This window comes from Dendrobates tinctorius, unplaced genomic scaffold, assembly GCF_039654945.1.
Source record: "Dendrobates tinctorius isolate UK_male_01 unplaced genomic scaffold, ASM3965494v1 ptg000062l, whole genome shotgun sequence".
NCBI lineage: Eukaryota > Metazoa > Chordata > Amphibia > Anura > Dendrobatidae > Dendrobates > Dendrobates tinctorius.
The window spans coordinates 40,947,244-40,966,628 of NW_027361730.1; the positions used below are offsets into that span (position 1 = coordinate 40,947,244).

General features: G+C 45.3%; 1 protein-coding gene across 1 annotated transcript in view; it reads right to left on the reverse strand.

Moving 5' to 3' along the window:
* NEIL1 (nei like DNA glycosylase 1) overlaps positions 1–19,385 on the reverse strand; it is a 44,691-nt gene that overhangs the window by 16,165 nt on the left and 9,141 nt on the right. The window contains exons 3-9 of the mRNA XM_073579598.1: positions 16,727–16,846; positions 16,570–16,633; positions 5,419–5,518; positions 5,207–5,334; positions 5,065–5,092; positions 2,040–2,095; positions 524–929 (exon numbers count right to left, since the gene is read on the reverse strand). Coding sequence (XP_073435699.1) covers positions 524–929; positions 2,040–2,095; positions 5,065–5,092; positions 5,207–5,334; positions 5,419–5,518; positions 16,570–16,633; positions 16,727–16,846 — 902 coding nt within the window. The remainder of the gene's footprint in view (positions 1–523; positions 930–2,039; positions 2,096–5,064; positions 5,093–5,206; positions 5,335–5,418; positions 5,519–16,569; positions 16,634–16,726; positions 16,847–19,385) is intronic.

Here is a 19,385-nt window from a genome sequence, read left to right on the forward strand (position 1 = left end):
GTTCTATTCCAAGAGACCTCAACCTGCCAGCTAGATCTATTTTGACAGTGCGTTAAATGGAATCTGTCAGTAAATAGGTGACTGTTCAAACCAAGTACAGGCGCTCATTGCATCCTGGAGTGGCCAAACAATTCAGTGACCTTCCCACCTGCTTGTTTTCTATCTCTGCCCTTATATATGTCTCCATGAAGCCAGAGCTGTCAAAAAGGAAAGGGGTGAAGATACAGGGAAAACAAGTAGGTGGAAAGTATAATTCAGTGTTTGGCCATGCCAAGGGTGTGTCACGTGCCTGTTTCAACAATCATTCTGCGCTGACAAACGTCCCTTTAAAGATTTGCGCTTATTTGTAAGGATTCTGTAAAACATACTGACTGTCAACGCAGACAACTTAAAAACTGTAGAATCAAGTTAGGTCACTGTGCAAACCCTTGGATAAGGGCTACAGATGATCTCATAATAACATACGTCTTTAATGCTTGAGAGAAGTGGGGAGGGGATCAACCTAGTAAGAAAAATAACTCACCAGATCTTCCTCTTGTTCTAGTTTTCATCTTCGGAGAGTTGTATGGCAGGTTGTTCTCATCAGATTTCTGCCTCCTTTGCTTGGGTTTAAGTGTCGGGGAATCTTCTGACCGTTTTGAAGTTTTTCCTCTTTTTGACGGAGCCTTTGGCATTGGGCTTCCAAGGGATACTCGCCTTGGGACCTTCACTTCACAGTCATCCTCAGTTTTCTTTCCTCTCTGCAACCTCTTTACTCCTTCCCCCTTATTTCTCACTTTTGCATCTGCAGTTGGATTTTCAGCCATCTTTGCCCTTCTTCTTTTAACAGCAGTTTCTTCTACTTCAACCTTCACTTCATCCTTGCATTCCTTCTTCACAGAGGTTGATTTTTCCCTTGTTGCTTTCCTTTTAACTGCATTAGTTTCAACCTATGAGTGCACACGGTTTTTCATAATTAGATTTTTCCCACACGAATATTTCTATATTTTTCCTTGTTACAAAAACATGGTGAGAGAAGAATAAAAGGAAAAGCAGTCACTAGCAAAATGTGGCTTCCTCTGTTTAGCACATATAAAAAAAGATCAAGAAGTGTAATGGGGAAAAAAAAAAACCACCCACAACACATACCGCACAGCATTATTTAAACTTCAAGGCATGAAGAAAAATCCAACCAACTCAGGGAATCTTTGCAGGATTTCACATGCCAAACTATTTCTATGTGCATGGAGATCTTCCAGTAATATAAAGACACAGCCAGTCTGTTCCCCCATTACTGAGAAATCAGTGTTTGAACTGATATACAAATGAGGCTGTTGATATGAAACCTCTGTCACTCCAGCTCTATTCCCCGCCTTGCACCTCCTCCTCCAGTTTCTATACAGTGTGACTTCAGGCAAATGAGTTGTCAGTTAAGCAGCAGGAGGCGGTGCTGGTCAAGGAATAGAGCTGGAGTGACAGGCTTCAGATCTCGGATATCCCTTCAAACTCATTTGCATATGAATTGAAATACTGATTTGTCAGTATAACTGGACTTTGTCTATGGAAAAACTATTTGTGCGTACAAGTTGTTTGGGAGTTGGGATTGAAATCCTGCTGACAGATCGCCTAGGAAAACCTCTTAAAAACAAAACTGCTTCAGAAAAAAAACAAACGGTCTTTTTCCTGAAGCGGCTTTGCTGGCCATTTTGACATTGGCAACTTTTGACTATCTTACTGCATAATTTGCATCCTATCAAAAGCCACCCAAAGAATAAAAGCTACTTTCTTTAACAGTTTCATGGTTTCTGGACCTTCGCTCAGCTAAAAGCAGAAGCATAAATGACAGAACATGTGCACAGCAATGTGGTTTTTACACTTCTGTGCATTATGTTCACAATTTTTGTGACGCTTTTTCAGGCAGGTGTGCAAATACCCTAAAAGAGAAAAAAAATTCTATCATTAATTAAGTATTCACGAGTCAGCACTGGGGTGTTCTTGTATAGGCACAAAAGCGATATACTATAAACACGTATATTAAAATTTTTTTTATGAAATGGTACCTTAATTGGTTTGTCTTTCACAGCCACAGACTTGCTTTGTTTGCTCGCTTTCTTCCCTAGAATTTAGGTAGGCATTATTAAAAAAATAATTCACATAAAGAAAAAAAAAAAAATAAAGGTTTAAAGTCTTGTTTATATTTGCAGTAGCACCACTTTTTTCCCTTAATGACGGACACATTGGCAGAACGCAATAGACCTCATATCAAGTAAATAGGATCTGTCGGATAGCTCTGATAATCATCATATGATTGATCAGTCTGTGCATTGTTTCCAACAATAATTATTAATAGAGCCTGAACACCTTTGCGATTGGATGATTTTTTTTTAAATCTCTTCTTCCACGTACCCAAACAAGGGTTCGTTTTTGAATCACTAATCAATTTACTGACAAAAGGGTAAAAAAAAAAAAAAAAAAATTAAATTCCAAGCACAGTCAAACTGCAAAAAAATCCAGAAAAACCTATAAAATTATATATTAGTGGCCAGTGAAAGTATTCACCCCCTTGGTTTTGGTTTTTTTACCTATTTTGTTACACTGCAACCTAAATAGCACTAAATAGTCTGAAGTTGGTGAAGTGACGAAAATATAGGCATAAATTAAATTTATGGGATCAAATAACTGAAAATTGGCATGTGCATTTATCCTTTTTTGCTATGAAGCCAATAAAAATGTCTGGAAGTACACCTGTGTGCAATTTTTCACCAAGTGTCCCATGGTCTGTCAGTATATACACACACACCTTTTCTGAAAGGCCAGAGAAGCTTCAAACACCATTAAGCAAGAGGCATCACCAACCAAACACCATGAAGACCAAGGAGATCTCCAAACAAGTCAGGGACAAAGTGATTGAGAAGTACAAGTCAGGGTTGGGGGTATAAAAAAAATCCCAGTCTCTGATGATCTCCGGAGCACCATCACATCCATTATCATCAAATTGAAAGAACATGGTACCACAACAAACCTGCCAAAAGATGGCCGCCAAGGAAGAGAGTAATCAGAGAGGCAGCACAGAAACCAAAAGGTAACCCCTCAAGGAGCTGCAGAGTTCCTAAGCAGAGAATGGAGTTGCTGTTCATACGACCACAATAAGCCGTACACTCCATTTATGATAAAGGGTTTTTTTCTGCCAACTTTATTTGCAATTGTAAGGCTCGTTTTCAATTTGTCAAAAGACGTGTTAGTGATTTGAGACTGGGATGGAGGTCAAACAAGAAAATGACCCAAAGCATACTGCTAAAGCAACACTCGAGTGGTTTAATGGGACACATGTAAATGTTTTTGAGAGGCCTAGTCAAAGCTCAGACCTTAATCCCATTGAGAATCTGAGGTCAGACTTGAAGATAGATGGTTTCCTCTGGTGATCAGTAAACTTGAAGGAGCTGGGCAAGAATCCCAGTGGTCAGATGCGGAAAGCTAAGAGAGATTTATCCAAAGCAACTTGAACTTGCTGCTGTATTTACTGCAAAAGGAGGCTCTGCAAAGTACTGACTTTAGGGGCGGGATAGTTATGCACACTGAAGCTTTCAGTTATTTTGTCCTATTTGTTGTTTGCTTCACAATAAAAAGAAAACCAAATGTTCACAATTGTAGGCATGTTCTTTACATGAACTAATGCAAACCCTCAGAAAAAAAAAAAGTGAAGTTCCAAGTTGTGAAGTAACACACCATGAAAAATGCTAAGGGGAGAGTGGGGGTGAATGCTCTCGCAACCATTATATGCCCAAAAAAAAAAAAAAAATTGTCAGTATGGCAATGCCAAACTTGCCTTTTTTTTCTTTTAAAGTGGTGGGAAAAAAATCGTATCATAAATATTTCTGTTTCCATTTTCAGAGCCCTGTAACATTTTAATTTTTAAATGACTGGAGCTATGCACGGACTTGTTTTTTAATGTGCAAAGCTCAAATTTTTATAGATTCCATCTTGGGGTAGATACGACTTTTTCGCTTCTTACTGCAGTTTTTGGTGTAGTTGCAGTGACTGAAAAACCTTAGTTGTATATTTTTCCCCTTTATGGCGTTCATGGATTGAGATAGTTTTATATTTTGATAGATCCACAATGATTACTTCACTTCTTGATTTTTAATAGGTTAAGAGATGAGGAGGCAATTCAAATAATAATTTTGTATTTTTTAAATGTCACTCCCCATAGTTGACTGGAACCTGTCATGTTCTGTTCAATTGTCCTACTATATTGTAATAACACAGTATTGCAGTATATAGTAAAAAATTCAGTTTCCACAGGTTGAACTTTACCGGCCTCTGGCTGCCATGGTGACCCATCGACAGCCACTACAGCATGTCCCCCACCCTAAACCGCACACTTTAAATGCCGCTGTCACAGATTGACAGCAGCATTGAAAAGGGGTCAAAAGCAGCACGCTGGTACGTGAACAACGCTGGTAGTGTTAAAAAGCCAGGATCTAACAGGTGTGATGTGGGCAAGCCCTGTAGTCCCATGTGGCTCCCGTGTCATAAGTTGGGGACCCCTGCTTTAATTTATATGCGGATCCTGAAAAAAAAAAATACAGTATGTGGTAGCCTAAATTAGCCCCAATGGCCAGTGTAAAACTTGTACGTTTTCTAATAAATATATATATATTTTTTTTTTTCTTTAAATACAGACTGAGATATAAAAAATAAGTTTTATGTAAGGGTCTGATTGAAACAGTAGGTAGCATTGTATTTAAATATTATTTCATTAGATTATACAAAACAGAGGCTTTTAAAAGGCGGTTTTAACACTTCCGCCCTTTGTAGAACAGTGTGCATCCTCTGATCTTTCTGATCTTATGGGTTATTGACCTGCCCTGTATAAGAAGGCACATGGAAAACATTAACACTACTACAGGGTCCGACTACAAAGTGTTTATTTGTAGTCTGTAACCATGGATACGCACAGGACAGGGCTGCATAGGAATTGTAAGCACAATGAGAAGAATACAGGAACTACAGATCTACGCGAGTTTTCACTGTGAGCTAAAAAGCTTGCGCAAATGATAGGGGGAGGGGATAGGACAACGGTACCTTTTGGAGCAAGAGGACCTGGTTCTCCCTGCAAAATCAGCATACAGCCAAAGTTAGCAGCATTGAACTGGAAATTCCAATCATACAGACAGTTGTTTGCAACACAACTTTACAATATAACACCGCAAATCATATTGCCCACCTGGAACCAGATCATCCTCCCATTATGGTCTTTCATAGATTTCATTCCTGGAACATAGTAACACTGCATCCACTGCATCAGGGCATTATAGTCCTCTTTCTTATACCCGGGTGCATACCCTTTACCTCCTAAAGAAAAAAAAAAAGCAGGTGGTCAGAGGGCAATGAATTTTTACCATCCATATGGCTAGGAAATAAGCTATTCACTCCTACCCAATTCAATCACCTCCATAGGTACCAAATTACAAAGCTGCAGGAGGTCTGGAGTTTCTTTCTTGATTTTGACTTTCTTACTTAGAGAGAGGTCTGCATTCTGTAGGAACAGCATATACCAGTCAGCATCTATCCCATAGTACAGTCCATTCATGTCACTAACAGCAAATAAGGATTTTTTTCCATTTGAGCATTTTTAAGTTCAGTCAATACAACATCAATGTTTAACCCCTTCACTACCAAGGGTGGTTTGCACGTTAACTCCCGGGCCAATTTTTACAATTCTGACCACTGTCCCTTTATGAGGTAATAACTCTAAAACGCTTCCATGGATTCTCGGTGATTCTGACATTGTTTTCTCATGACATATTGTACTTCATGTTAGTGGTAAAATTTCATTCAAATAACTTGCGTTTGTGAAAAAAACTGAAATTTGGCGAAAATTTCGCAATTTTCCAACTTTGAATTTTTATGCTCTTAAATCACAGAGATACGGCACACAAAAAACTTAATAAGTAACATTTCCCACATGTTTACTTTACATCAGCACAATTTTGGAACCAAAATTTTTTTTTGTTAGGAAGTTATAAGGGTTAAAAGTTGACCAGCAATTTCTCATTTTTGCAACACCATTTTATTTTTACGGACCACATCACATTTGAAGCCACTTTGAGGGGTCTATATGATAGAAAATACCCAAAAGTGACACCATTCTAAAAACTGCACCCCTTAAGGTGCTCAAAACCACATTCAAGAAGTTTATTAACCCTTCAGGTGCTTCACAGGAATTTTTTGAATATTTCAAAAAAAAAAAAAAAAAAAAATGAACATTTTAACTTTTTTTCACAAAAAAAATACTTCAGGTTCAATTTTTTTTTATTTTACCAAGGGTAACAGGAGAAATTGGACTGCAAAAGTTATTGTGCAATTTGTCCTGAGTATGCTGATACCTGATATGTGGGGGGAACCACTGTTTCGGTGCATGGCAGAGCTCAGAAGGGAAGGAGCGCCGTTTGACTTTTTCAATGCAAAATTGGCTGGAATTCAGATCGGACGCCATGTCACGCTTGGAGAGCCCCTGATGTACCTAAACAGTGGAAACCCCACACAAGTGACCCCATTTTGGAAACTAGACCCCCCAGGGAACTTATCTAGATGTGTGGTGAGAACTTTAAACCCCCAAGGGCTTCACAGAAGTTTATAACGTACAGCCGTACAATTAAGAATCATATTTTTTCCACAAAAATGATCTTTTCACCCTCAATTCTTATTTTTCCAAGGGTAACAGGGCCCTAAAAGTTATTGTGCAATATGTCCTGAGTACGCTGATACCCCATACATAGGTGTAAACGACTATTTGGGCGCATGGCAGAGCTCGGAAGGGAAGCAGCGCCATTTGACGTTTTTGGCTGGAATTGAGATCGGACACCATGTCGCGATTGGAAAACCCCTGATGTACCAAAACAGTGGAAACCCCCCACAAATGACACCATTTTGGAAACTAGAACCCCTAAGGAGCTTATCTAGATGTGTGGTGAGCACTTCGAACCCCCAAGGGCTACACAGAAGTTTATAATGCCTGGGCATGAAAATTAAAAAAAAATCGTATTTTTTCCACAAACATGATCATTTAGTCACCAATTTTTTTTTATTTTCCCAAGGGTACCAGGAGAAATTGGACACCAAAAGTTGTTGTCCAATTTGTCCTGAGTACGCTGATACCTCATATGTGGGAGAAAACTACTGTATGGGCACACGTCGGGGCTCGGAAGGGAAGGAGTGACATTTTGGAATGCAGACTTTGATGGAATGGTCTGCGGGTGTCATGTGCGTTTGGAGCACCTCTGATGTGCCTAAACTATTCAAACTCCCAAGTGACCCCATTTTGGAAACTAGACCCCCCACGGAACTTATCTAGATGTGTGGTGAGCACTTTGAACCCCCAAGTGCTTCACAGAAGTTTATAACGCCCGGGCGTGAAAATAAAAAAAAAAATCATTTTTTTCCACAAAAATAATATTTTTGCCCCCAATTTTTGATTTTCCTAAGGTCAACAGGAGAAATTGGACCCCAAAAGCTGTTTTGCAATTTGTCCTGAGTAGGCTGATACCCCATACGTGGGGGTAAAACACTGTTTGGGCGCATGGCAGAGCTTGGAAGGGAAGGAGCACCATTTGACTTTTTCAATGCAGAATTGGCTGGAATTGAGATCAGACGCCATGTTGCGTTTGGAGAGCACCTGATGTGCCCAAACAGTGGAAAACCCCCAATTCTAATTCCAACCCTAACCCCAACACACCCCTAACCCTAGCCCTAATGGGAAAATGGAAATAAATACATTTTCTTTTAGTTTTATTATTTTTCCCTAACTAAGGGGGTGATAACGGGGGGTTTGATTTACTATTTATGGCGGTATTTATGTTTGGCAGCTGTCACACGCTAAAAGACGCTTTTTATTGTAAAAATAGTTTTTGCATCACCACATATTGAAAGCTATAATTTTTCCATATTTTGACCCACCGAGTCATGTGAGGTCTTATTTTTTGCAGGACGAGTTGACGTTTTTATTGATATCATTTTCGGGCACGTGACATTTTTTAATCGCTTTTTATTCCGATTTTTGGGACGCAGAATGAACAAAAACCAGCGTTTCATGAATTTCTTTTGGGGGGGTGCGTTTGCACTGTTCTGCGTGCGGTAAAATTGATAAAGCGCTTTTATTCTTCGGGCCAGTACGGTTACAGCGATACCTCATTTAGGTTTTTTTTATGTTTTGGCGCTTTTATGCAATGAAAACTATTTTATATAAAAAATAATTATTTTTGCATCACTTTATTCTGCGAGCTATAACTTTTTTATTTTTTCACTGATGATGCTGTATGGCGGCTCATTTTTTGCGGGACAAGATGACGTTTTCAGCGGTACCATGCATATTTATATGCGTCTTTTTGATCGCGCATTGTTGCACTTTTTGTTCGGCAGTATGATAATTATTTTTTGCTTCGGTTTTTATTTTTTAAGGGGTTTGCTAAAGGGGTTAACTAATGGGACAGTTTTATAGGGCGGGTCGTTACGGACGCGGCGATACCAAATATGTGTACTTGTATGGTTTTGTTTTTTTTATTTCCAAAAAATGAATTAGGGATTTTTATTTTTTTTTGAATTTAGCGATTTTTTTTTAAAAATAATTTTACACTTTTTTTTTTTAACTTTATTAGGTTGTCCCAGGTGGGACATCACTGTCCTGTGACAGATCGCTGATCTGTCACATCAGAGATCAATGTGACAGATCAGCGATCTGTCACAGGCATAGATGCAGACTTCCTCATGCCTGCGCTTTGCAGGCACTGAGGAAGCCAGTTCCCTGCAGGCCCCCGAAGGTCCCAGTCGCCATCTTGGATCCGGGGACCTGCAGGGAAAGAGCCCCCCGCAGCAGCGCTGCACATTGCGCTGCTGTGGGGGGCTCAGGGAAGCACGGAGGGAGCCCCCTCCCTGCCGATGCTTCCCCTGAACCCCCCGTACACCGCGATCGTGTTTGATCGCAAAGTGCAAGGGGTTAACGTGTCGGGGGCGGTCCGTGACCGCCCCTGACACATTGTGCCGGGTGTCAGCTGTGATAATAAGCCTCTAATTGGGGGACACAGAACCATGGGTGTTATGCTGCTGTCCACTAGGAGGCGACACTATGCATAATCTGAAAAATCGCTCCTCCTCTGCAGTATACACCCCTGGACGGCATCAGCCTTCTCCAGTTTTGTGCAAAAGCATTAGGAGGAACGTAAAAATAACATAACCATGCCTGTAAGAAGGCTACTATGTACGAGCTCAAAGAACAATATGAGAACTCAACCGTAACAAAGGCCCATAAGGGCAACAGGGTGGGAGCTGTGTCCCCCAATTAGAGGCTAAGAGAAAGAGATTTTACAGTGAGTACACAAAAATCTCCTTTACTCTGTCGCCTCATTAGGGGACACAGAACCATGGGACGTCCCAAAGCAGTCCCTGGGTGGGAAGCAATGGACAAATATTGTGCTAGCAGGTCCCTAAACTTGGGGCACTGCCGCCTGCAGAACCCGTCTACCCAGGCTCGCATCCGCTGAGGACTGGGTATGAACACTGTAGTGTTTCGTAAACGTGTGTAGGCTAGTCCAAGTGGCCGCCTTACACACTTGTTGTGCCGAATGCTCTGACGAGGTCAAGCGTATGCAGAGCCTTCTCCACTCTATGAACCGGAACCGGACAAAGGGATGGCAGCGAGATTTCCTCATTTAGGTGGAAGGTGGACACAACCTTCGGAAGGAAGGATAGTACCGTTCGGAGAACCACCTTGTCTTGGTGAAAGGCTAGGAAAGGCCGTCTGCAGGAAAGTGCTGACAATTCCGACACTCTGCGTAACGAGGCGATTGCCACTAGAAAAACCACTTTGTGACAGAATGCAGAGTGGAACTTCTTTAAGGGGTTTGAAGGGTGGTGCCTGCAATGCTGTCAGGACCAGACTGAGGTCCCACGTTTCCAGTGGACGTTTGTAGGGGGGAACCAATCGGGAAACTCCCTGGAGGAAAGTCCTTACTTGCGGTTTGGTAGCAATGCGCCTTTGAAAAAGGACTGAAAGCGCTGACACCTGACTCTTAAGCGAGCCTAGGGATAGCTTGGCGTCTAGGCCCGATTGAAGAAAACCTAGTACCTTCGGGAGGGAATAAGGGAGTGGGACTTGTCCGTGAGATTCGCACTAGGAAAAGAAAGCTCTCCAGGTACGATAATAAATCTTGGCGGAGGCTGGCTTCCTTGCCCTGATCATGGACGCAATGAATTCCGGTGAAAACCCTGCCTGGGTTAGAATCCAGGTTTCAAGGGCCATGCTGTCAAATTGAGAGCCCCTGAATTCTGATGGTAGAACGGACCTTGAGACAGGAGGTCGTGACGGTCGTGTAGACGCCAGGGGGTGTCTGCTGTAAGTTGAACGATGTCGGCGAACCATGTACGTCTGGGCCAATCTGGCGCGAGGAGGATGGTTGGAACTCCCTCTTGTTTGATCTTCCTCATGACCCTGGAGATCAGGGGGAGGGGGTGAAAAAATGTACAGGAGTTGGAACTGGGACCAGTCCTGGACCAGGGCATCCGCTCCGAGCGACTGCGGGTCGTGTGTCCTGGCCATGAAATTGGAGACCTTGGCATTGAGATGGGATGCCATTAGGTCCACATCCGGGGTTCCCCAGCGTTGACAGATCTGGTAAAAATTCTCGGGATGGAGAGACCACTCCCCAGAGTCCATTCCTTGCCTGCTGAGGAAGTCGGCTTCCCAGTTTTCTACACCTGGAATGTGGGTCCCGCCTTGGTGATTAACATATGCCACAGCCGTGGCATTGTCCGACTGTATCTGTATGTGCGAGGCTGCAAGCAAGTGATGAAAGGCTCTCAGTGCCAGGAAGATGGCCCGGATTTCCAGGATATTGATGGGCAAGGTCGCTTCCCTTGGTGACCACTTGCCTTGTGCCCTGTGATGTAGGTGCACCGCCCCCCAGCCTGTCAGGCTTGCATCAGTGGTCAGGACCTTCCATTGACCTGAGAGAAAGGGTTTTCCTCGTGCAAGCGAGGTTGGTTTGAGCCACCAATGCAGGGACCTCCTGGTTGATGACGTCAACTGGAACTCCCTGTCGAGGGAGAAGGGATTCCTGTCCCAAGATCTGAGGATGGCTAGTTGAAGAGGCCTGAGGTGAAACTGGGCAAATGGCACTGCCTCTACTGCTGCTGCCATCCTGCCGAGGACTCTCATGGCAAACCGGAGAGATCGGGGAGGACTGCGGAGGAGTGTACGCACTCCCAGACGGATGGCCAGTGTCTTGTCCTTGGGAAGGAGCACCAGACCCCTGGAGGTGTCGAATGACATTCCCAGGAAGGTTAGAGTCTGACTCAGGGTAGTCGATTTCTGTAGGTTGACTAACCATCCCAGATGACTCAGTGTGTCTATTGTGATTGAGACACTGACCTCGCAGTCCTTGAAGGTGGAAGACTTGATGAGAAGGTCGTCCAGGTACGGGACGACTAGAATGCCTCTTGAGTGCAGAACGTCCATGGTGGCTGCCATGACCTTGGTAAACGTTCTTGGAGCCGTGGCGAGTCCGAACGGAAGGGCGACAAACTGGTAGTGGTTTTGGTTGACCGCAAACCTGAGAAACCTTTGATGGGCGGAAGCAATTGGTATGTGCAGATATGCGTCTTGTATGTCTATGGAGGCAAGGTATTCTCCCTGCTCCATGGATGCAATGATGGACCGGAGGGACTCCATGCGGAAATGACGGTCCCTTACATATTTGTTGAGCTGTTTTAGGTCTAGTATGGGCCAAACTCTGCCTCCTTTCTTGGGAACTACGAACAGATTGGAGCAGAACCTTCAGAATCTTTCGTTCGCGGGAACAGGCACCACAACTCCTGCTTGAAGGAGGGAGGAGACCGCTTGGTGGAAGGTACGAGCCTTGTCTGATGGTGTTGGAGGGATAGAGAGGAAGAATCGGTTCGGTGGAGTGGAAGTGAACTCTATCTTGTATCCGGAAGACACTATTTCTCTGACCCACCTGTCTTCTGTAATAGGCAGCCAGACTTGCTGAAAGGGTAAAAGTCGCCCGCCTACTGGTGGTGTGTCTTCCGGAGTTCGTGAGTCATGATGAAGCGAAGTTCTGAGGTTTTCCTCCCTTGGGTTTCGCTTGGCCTGCTTTCGACTGCCAAGTCCTGTCCGGTCTCTGCGCTGTCCGTGGGTTGTCCCTGCGTGGAGAGTGGTTACGTTTTTGCGCTGGGCGCGAGACGGACCAGCCCGAGGAATTCCGAAAGGATCGGAATCGTGTCTGGTTTCTCCGTTTAAACGTGAGTTTCGGTTTCAGTTGAGGGAGAGAGATAGCCAATGCCGCTGGGGGTAAGAGTATCATTGTGTCCAACTTTTTGCCAAAAAGCCTTCCAGGTACGGAAGATGCGTGAGGGACTTCTTTGAGTCCGCATCCGCTTTCCATTCTCGCAGCCAGAGGATACGCCGAACCGTAATGGCGTTTGCCGTTATCCCCGCTAGACCTCTTGCTGAGTCTAGGGCTGCATGAAGCATGTAGTCTGCTACCACTGCTATCTGGACTGCTTGGTCCGAGAGCCCAGCATTTGAAGCTTGAAGACCCTCCAGTAGTTTTTTGGCCCAAGCCAGGATGGCCTTGGCCGCCCAAACTGAAGCGAACGCAGTGGCCAGGGAGGCCCCTGCTGCTTCGAAAATGGAACGAGCCATGCGTTCTACTTGTCGGTCTGCTGCGTCCCTGAGGGTTGAGCTGTCTGGCAGAGAGAGTAAGGTCTGCGCTGCTAGTCTAGATACCGGGGGGTCCACTTCGGGTGTATCTGTCCACTGTTTGGTGTCTGTGAGAAGGGATACTTCGCTTCCAAATATTTGCGATTGGCAAATTTTTTCTCAGGCTGCGAAAACTGTTTAGTAAGTATCTCCTGAAACTCATGGTGATTAAGGATGACCTTAGGTGGCTTCTGAACACTTTCGAAGCAAATCTTATGTTCTGGGGCTTCCGGGGCTGGCTCTGAAATTTCCAGCACCCGATGGATGGCAGAGATTATGTCCTCAACTAGCGCTGTATTGCTAGGGGGAGAAGGTACCACGGACCTCTCCGTTTCGTTGTCTGAGTTGGAGTCACAGATGCCTTCCAAATCCTGTGTATCGCTAAGGTGATCCCTGGTGGGCGACCTGGGGCGGGGGTCTTCTGTGGTGGGGGATCTCTGTGGTGACCTGCATTGTCTGTCTCTGACAGGGGACTGCCTAGGAGACCTGGAATGATGGTGTCTCTCCCTGGGGGGATGACCTTGTGCTATAGGACGACTCAGGTGATCGTGACCTGTGGGTCCGCTTACGTATGTGAGAGTCAGAAGCAGCATGTTCCTGAGACAAGCTGTCCGTTTGCTGGGTAACGTTCATAGCCGGGACCCGACCCTGCAGAGCTTGCAGAAATGTGGCGGTTAAGTTATCTATGGACTGTGTCATAGACTGTGACATCTGAGTAGCCCATTCCGGCGTGGTATCTGACACTGAAGCGTTGGTAGGGACTCCCTGGGGTTCTGACCCAGAGTTCTGGATGCAATCCCACCAGTGCGGATACGTGCTGCCACTGGGGAGCGTGGCTTTGCAGGCTGTGCAGAATGCATAGAAACATTCCTGCCTCGTTCTCTTTCTTGAGCCCGGCATAGTGCACAGAGGCTGGCTATCAGGGATCGTACAGGGGTGGCTACGCAAAGAGAACCCACAGAGAGCCTTATAGGAAGTATGGATTCACAGCTGAGTAAAGAGAACCCAGCTGTGAGCTTACCCCACCAGTCTGCCCCTAGGTCCAGCGCCGACAGATCCCAGTTCTGTGCCCCCCCCCCCCCCCGGAGACTGCTGTTGTTCTCCTCTGCTGGAGGCGTCCATTATCAGGATGTCTGCAGCCAAAAAAGTGGCCACCGGGACGCTGAGGAGAGGAAGGAGGGGGCGGAGAGCTGAAAAGGGCGCACTGGGCTATGTAGAAATGCGCCCTTTCTGCCTCGATCCGCCCCTTCTATGACACTATAGAGTGTCATTTTAGTCATCCGGGGGGCGGGGAAAAGGCGGCGGCTTCAGCTAGGCCGAAGCCGCGGTCTCAAGTAGAGGCCTGATGCCCAGGAGGGCTCCAGAGCGGCGCGGTAGTCCAGGAAGGGGGTCGGATCTGTACCAGACCCCCCGGAATGGGCGACTGGCTATCGGTGGGGGCAGCAGGGGTAGCGGTTCCTGTGTGGGGGTCCGTGGAGTGCCATGGAGCTGCTGCTGCTGCAGAGACAGGGGCGCAGAAAGCCCTGTCTCTGCTGTGCCATGTCTGCCTGCACCCTCCCCAAGCAGGATCCCACAGCTGGTCTGGGGTCCCTGGATGCTGCAGAATGCTGCCTGTTTTCCGACCCTACCTGAGGCGTCTCAACCTAATACCCCCCTGCGGGGAATTAGGGAGGGTGCGTCTGTCACCGTCAGGGGGTCTTCATCCTCGCCTCAACCCAGACCCCAAAGGGGTTGGGGAAGGAGGGGGGTCTCAACTTCAGACCAGTACCCGAGGGACTGGGGAAGGAGCGACATGGGGAATAGCCATCTCCACTTCAACTGGGCACCCCTAAAAAGGGGGCCAAGGAAGGAGCCATGCTGAGAGTCTCGCTGGAAACCCACTTTTCTTCATCTGTATTCCGGAAAAAAGGAAAAAAAACGGACGAAAAAAAGGTGTGCCTCCTTGCGCACTAAGCAAAAACTGGAGAAGGCTGACGCTGTCCAGGGGTGTATACTGCAGAGGAGGAGCCATAGTTAATCTTTTTCAGATTATGCATAGTGTCGCCTCCTAGTGGACAGCAGCATAACACCCATGGTTCTGTGTCCCCCAATGAGGCAACAGAGTAATAACATTTAACTTTTTTCACAAACATTTTACTTAAGAACCAGTTTTTTTTATTTTAACAAATGTAAAAAGGGAAAATGAACCAGAAAATTTGTTGTGCAATTTCTCCTGAATACAAAGATACCCTATATGTGGGGGTAAACCACTGTTTGGCCGCATGGCAGTGCTCGGAAGGGAAGGAGCACAGTTTGACTTTTTCAACGCAGAATTGGCTAGAATTGAGATCGGACACCATGTCGCGTTTGGAGAGCCCCTGATGTGCCTAACAGTGGAAACACCCCCAATTCTAACTCTAACCCTAAGCCCAACTTTAGCCCCAACCCTAACAGGAAAATGGAAATAAATACTTTTTATTTTATTATTTTTTCCTAGCTAGGGGGGTTTTATTTACGGTACTATATTTTTTATTTTGATCACTGTGATAGGGTCTATCACAGTGATCAAAATGAACCAATAGGAGAAAAAAAAAAAAATCTATGTTGCCGGCCTGCTGACCTCTGTGGGCACACTGGGCATGCGCCCACCATTTTCTCCAGGAAGAAGCCAGCGACCCGAGGGACTTCAGGGACAACGGAGGCACCGGGGGTGGTGATCGGGGTACCCTATTTCTCTCTCCTCTGATGTGCGATCACATCAGAGGAGAGAGAAATGAAATGGAAAATTAGACTTTTGTTTTTGGTCACGTTATACCATTAATAACGGCGATCGCAACACTATGGTCGGTAAAAACTGTTCTCTGGAGCTCCGGCTACCCCCAGCAGCCGAGACACCGGAGAAATTCAGACGCAGGGGGGGGCGCTATAACCACCTCAGCGCCGTTAAAAAGCAGTGCTGTGGTTTACGGTAAGTACCCTTAAGTGCCGCCGTTAAAAGGCATATCGGCAGTCGTTAAGGGGTTAATATTCTATTGGTTGGAAAGAAAAGAAAAACACCCAAAAAGTAACTGATTGTATTGCCAGCTTTGAGAACAGAATCCTTTTTTCCCCATCCAGAGAGCTTGGCGAGAGTTTGTCATGTTTCCACGCTGAGCTGATGTTTTCAGTGTCACTATTTTAAGTTGCATATGACATTTTAAAGTCGCTTTTTATTTTTTCCTCTCTTCTCTTTTAAGGAAGTGCATTTATAGCATTTTTTTTTGTTTTTTTCAACCGTTTAATGCATGGCTGAAATAATTTTCTATTTCGACAGATCAGACTTTTTCCTATTACAACAATATAAAAGTTACCGCCACCCACCTTCATGTTTTTTGTCAGGTACCCCACATGTTCCAACCAACCAGCATTTGTGTATTTATGGCTAAACTCCCCGCCTAACCAGCCCTTTATCCTACTAATCACCTAAATGCATGTTAGGAAAATGAGAAATACTCAATTTTTCGTATGCAAATTAGTTCCCTGTGGGAGCGGTAACCTGATTTGCACGAGTCGACGTCATCGCCAGCTCTCTGCAAACCTCGCGCATGCTCTCTGCACATCTGTAAGCCAGGTGTACACTTCCCCACGACCAGACACGCAGAAGACGGCTCACATACATCTTCTGCACTTCCGGTCATGCACAGGCTTAATCTACAAGCTGCAATGCTTTCTGGCAATCTTACTAAATAGAACACGCCAAAAATGACCGGTTTGTAGGTAATTTGCGTCAATACTGGCAATGGAAGTGATCAGTGTTCGATTCACACAACTTATCTGGTCAATTCAGCATCAAGACTATGGGCTGTGTCTCTCACCTGGCTCTGATCCTTAATGCTTTCCAAGACAGTGCAAGCTGGCATAAATGGAGGAATCTTCAACCTTGCCATAAAACACATGTAGTTATTAATTTTAGGAAAGCAAAATAACATGGAAGCGTCATAAAACTACTGCTAAAAATGTCAATATACTGACCGAAACAGGATCTCCGCTCGTAAGTAGTTGCCAATACCATTGAAGTATTTCTGGTTCAGCAGGACTTCACAGATAGGCTTGTCAAATAGTTTAGCAGCGGAGTTGCTTAACACATTCTCCCTATATGGAAAAGGAAATGGCAGATAAGACAGAAGATTTCTAAATAATTGAAGACTTAAAAGGGATTGTCCAGTCCAAAAATCGATAAGTCTGCAGTCACTACGTGTAACTGCAGATTTATGAATCATTCAAGCGCACGTTGCGAGGATTCGCCGGTTTCTGACTTGGGTATGTATGAGCTATGCATCCTCCCGGCCAGTGGGTGGCCTCGCTCCATAATCTTGTATTGAACCTAGTCAGCGCCTCGACTAGTGATGTGGCTAGCCAGTTGGTGAGGCAGACTAGAGAGCATGGCCTCGCTCCATACATACCCTCCTCCAGTCCCGGGTTGGAAACTGGCGTATCCTCGCAGAGCACAGTGCTCGTGCTGGGGGGGGGGGGGGGGATTAATAAATCTGCAGACTTATCGATTTGGACCACACAACCCCTCTAAATTGTATTCCTCATGAGAACAACTCCTGTCCTTATGCCCTACACAAAAGTCAAAAGTTGTCTGAATGCGCCAATTTACATGGGACCACCTACCTATCTTATGTCAGAAACAAGGGAGTGTGGGCAGGAAGGAGCATTGACCTCCAGGACCAGACCCCATTGTTCTTATGTAGACGCTTGGTCAGTTTATTGTATTCTTCGATGAGGAACTTTAGCAGCTTGTTTTTGGCTCAGTCACCTTTATTCATTTAATGATAGTATAGGAAACCCTTCTATATACAGGCGGTGATGAGAGGGCCCAGAATGCATAGGAAACCTTTCTATATACAGATGAGAGGGTCCGGAATGTATAGGAAACCCTTCTATATACAGGCGGTGACGAGGGGGCCCGGAATGTATAGGAAACCCTTCTATATACAGACGGTGACGAGAGAGTCGGGAATGTATAGGAAACCCTTCTATATACAGGCGGTGACGAGAGGGCCCGGAATGTATAGGAAACCCGTCTATATACAGACGGTGACGAGAGAGTCGGGAATGTATAGGAAACCTGTCTATATACAGACGGTGACGAGAGAGTCGGGAATGTATAGGAAACCCTTCTATATACAGGAGGTTATGAGAGAGTCGGGAATGTATAGGAAACCCTTCTATATACAGGAGGTTATGAGAGAGTCGGGAATGTATAGGAAACCCTTCTATATACAGGCGGTGACGAGAGTCGGGAATCAATAGGAAACCCTTCTATAATAATAATATATACAGGCGGTAGTGAGAGGGCCCGGAAAGTATAGGAAACCCTTCTATATACAGGATGTGACGAGAGAGTCGGGAATGTATAGGAAACCCTTCTATATACAGGCGGTGACGAGGGGGCCCGGAATGTATAGGAAGCCCGTCTATATACAGACGAGAGGGTCCGGAATGTATAGGAAACCCTTCTATATACAGGCGGTGACGAGAGTCGGGAATGTATAGGAAACCCTTCTATATACAGGCGGTGACGAGAGTCAGGAATGTATAGGAAACCCTTCTATATACAGGTTATGAGAGAGTCGGGAATGTATAGGAAACCCTTCTATATACAGGTTATGAGAGAGTCGGGAATGTATAGGAAACCCTTCTATATACAGGCAGTGAAGAGAGAGTCGGGAATGTATAGGAAACCCTTCTATATACAGGCAGTGAAGAGAGAGTCGGGAATGTATAGGAAACCCTTCTATATACAGGCGGTGACGAGGGGGCCCGGAATGTATAGGAAACCAGTCTATATACAGACGAGAAAGTCAAGAATGTATAGGAAACCCTTCTATAATAATAATATATACAGGCGGTGACGAGAGGGCCCGGAATGTATAGGAAACCCTTCTATACGCAGGCGGTGACGAGGGGGCCGGGAATGTATAGGAAACCCTTCTATACGCAGGCGGTGACGAGGGGGCCGGGAATGTATAGGAAACCCTTCTATACGCAGGCGGTGACGAGGGGGCCGGGAATGTATAGGAAACCCTTCTATACGCAGGCGGTGACGAGGGGGCCGGGAATGTATAGGAAACCCTTCTATACGCAGGCGGTGACGAGGGGGCCGGGAATGTATAGGAAACCCTTCTATACGCAGGCGGTGACGAGGGGGCCGGGAATGTATAGGAAACCCTTCTATACGCAGGCGGTGACGAGGGGGCCGGGAATGTATAGGAAACCCTTCTATACGCAGGCGGTGACGAGGGGGCCGGGAATGTATAGGAAACCCTTCTATACGCAGGCGGTGACGAGGGGGCCGGGAATGTATAGGAAATCCTTCTATACGCAGGCGGTGACGAGAGGGCCCGGAATGTATAGGAAACCCTTCTATACGCAGGCGGTGACGAGGGGGCCGGGAATGTATAGGAAACCCTTCTATATACAGGTTATGAGAGAGTCGGGAATGTATAGGAAACCCTTCTATATACAGGCAGTGAAGAGAGAGTCGGGAATGTATAGGAAACCCTTCTATATACAGGCAGTGAAGAGAGAGTCGGGAATGTATAGGAAACCCTTCTATACACTGTGTTCCAAATTATTATGCAAAAAATATTTCCTCATATTTTCTCTAAATTACCTATATGAA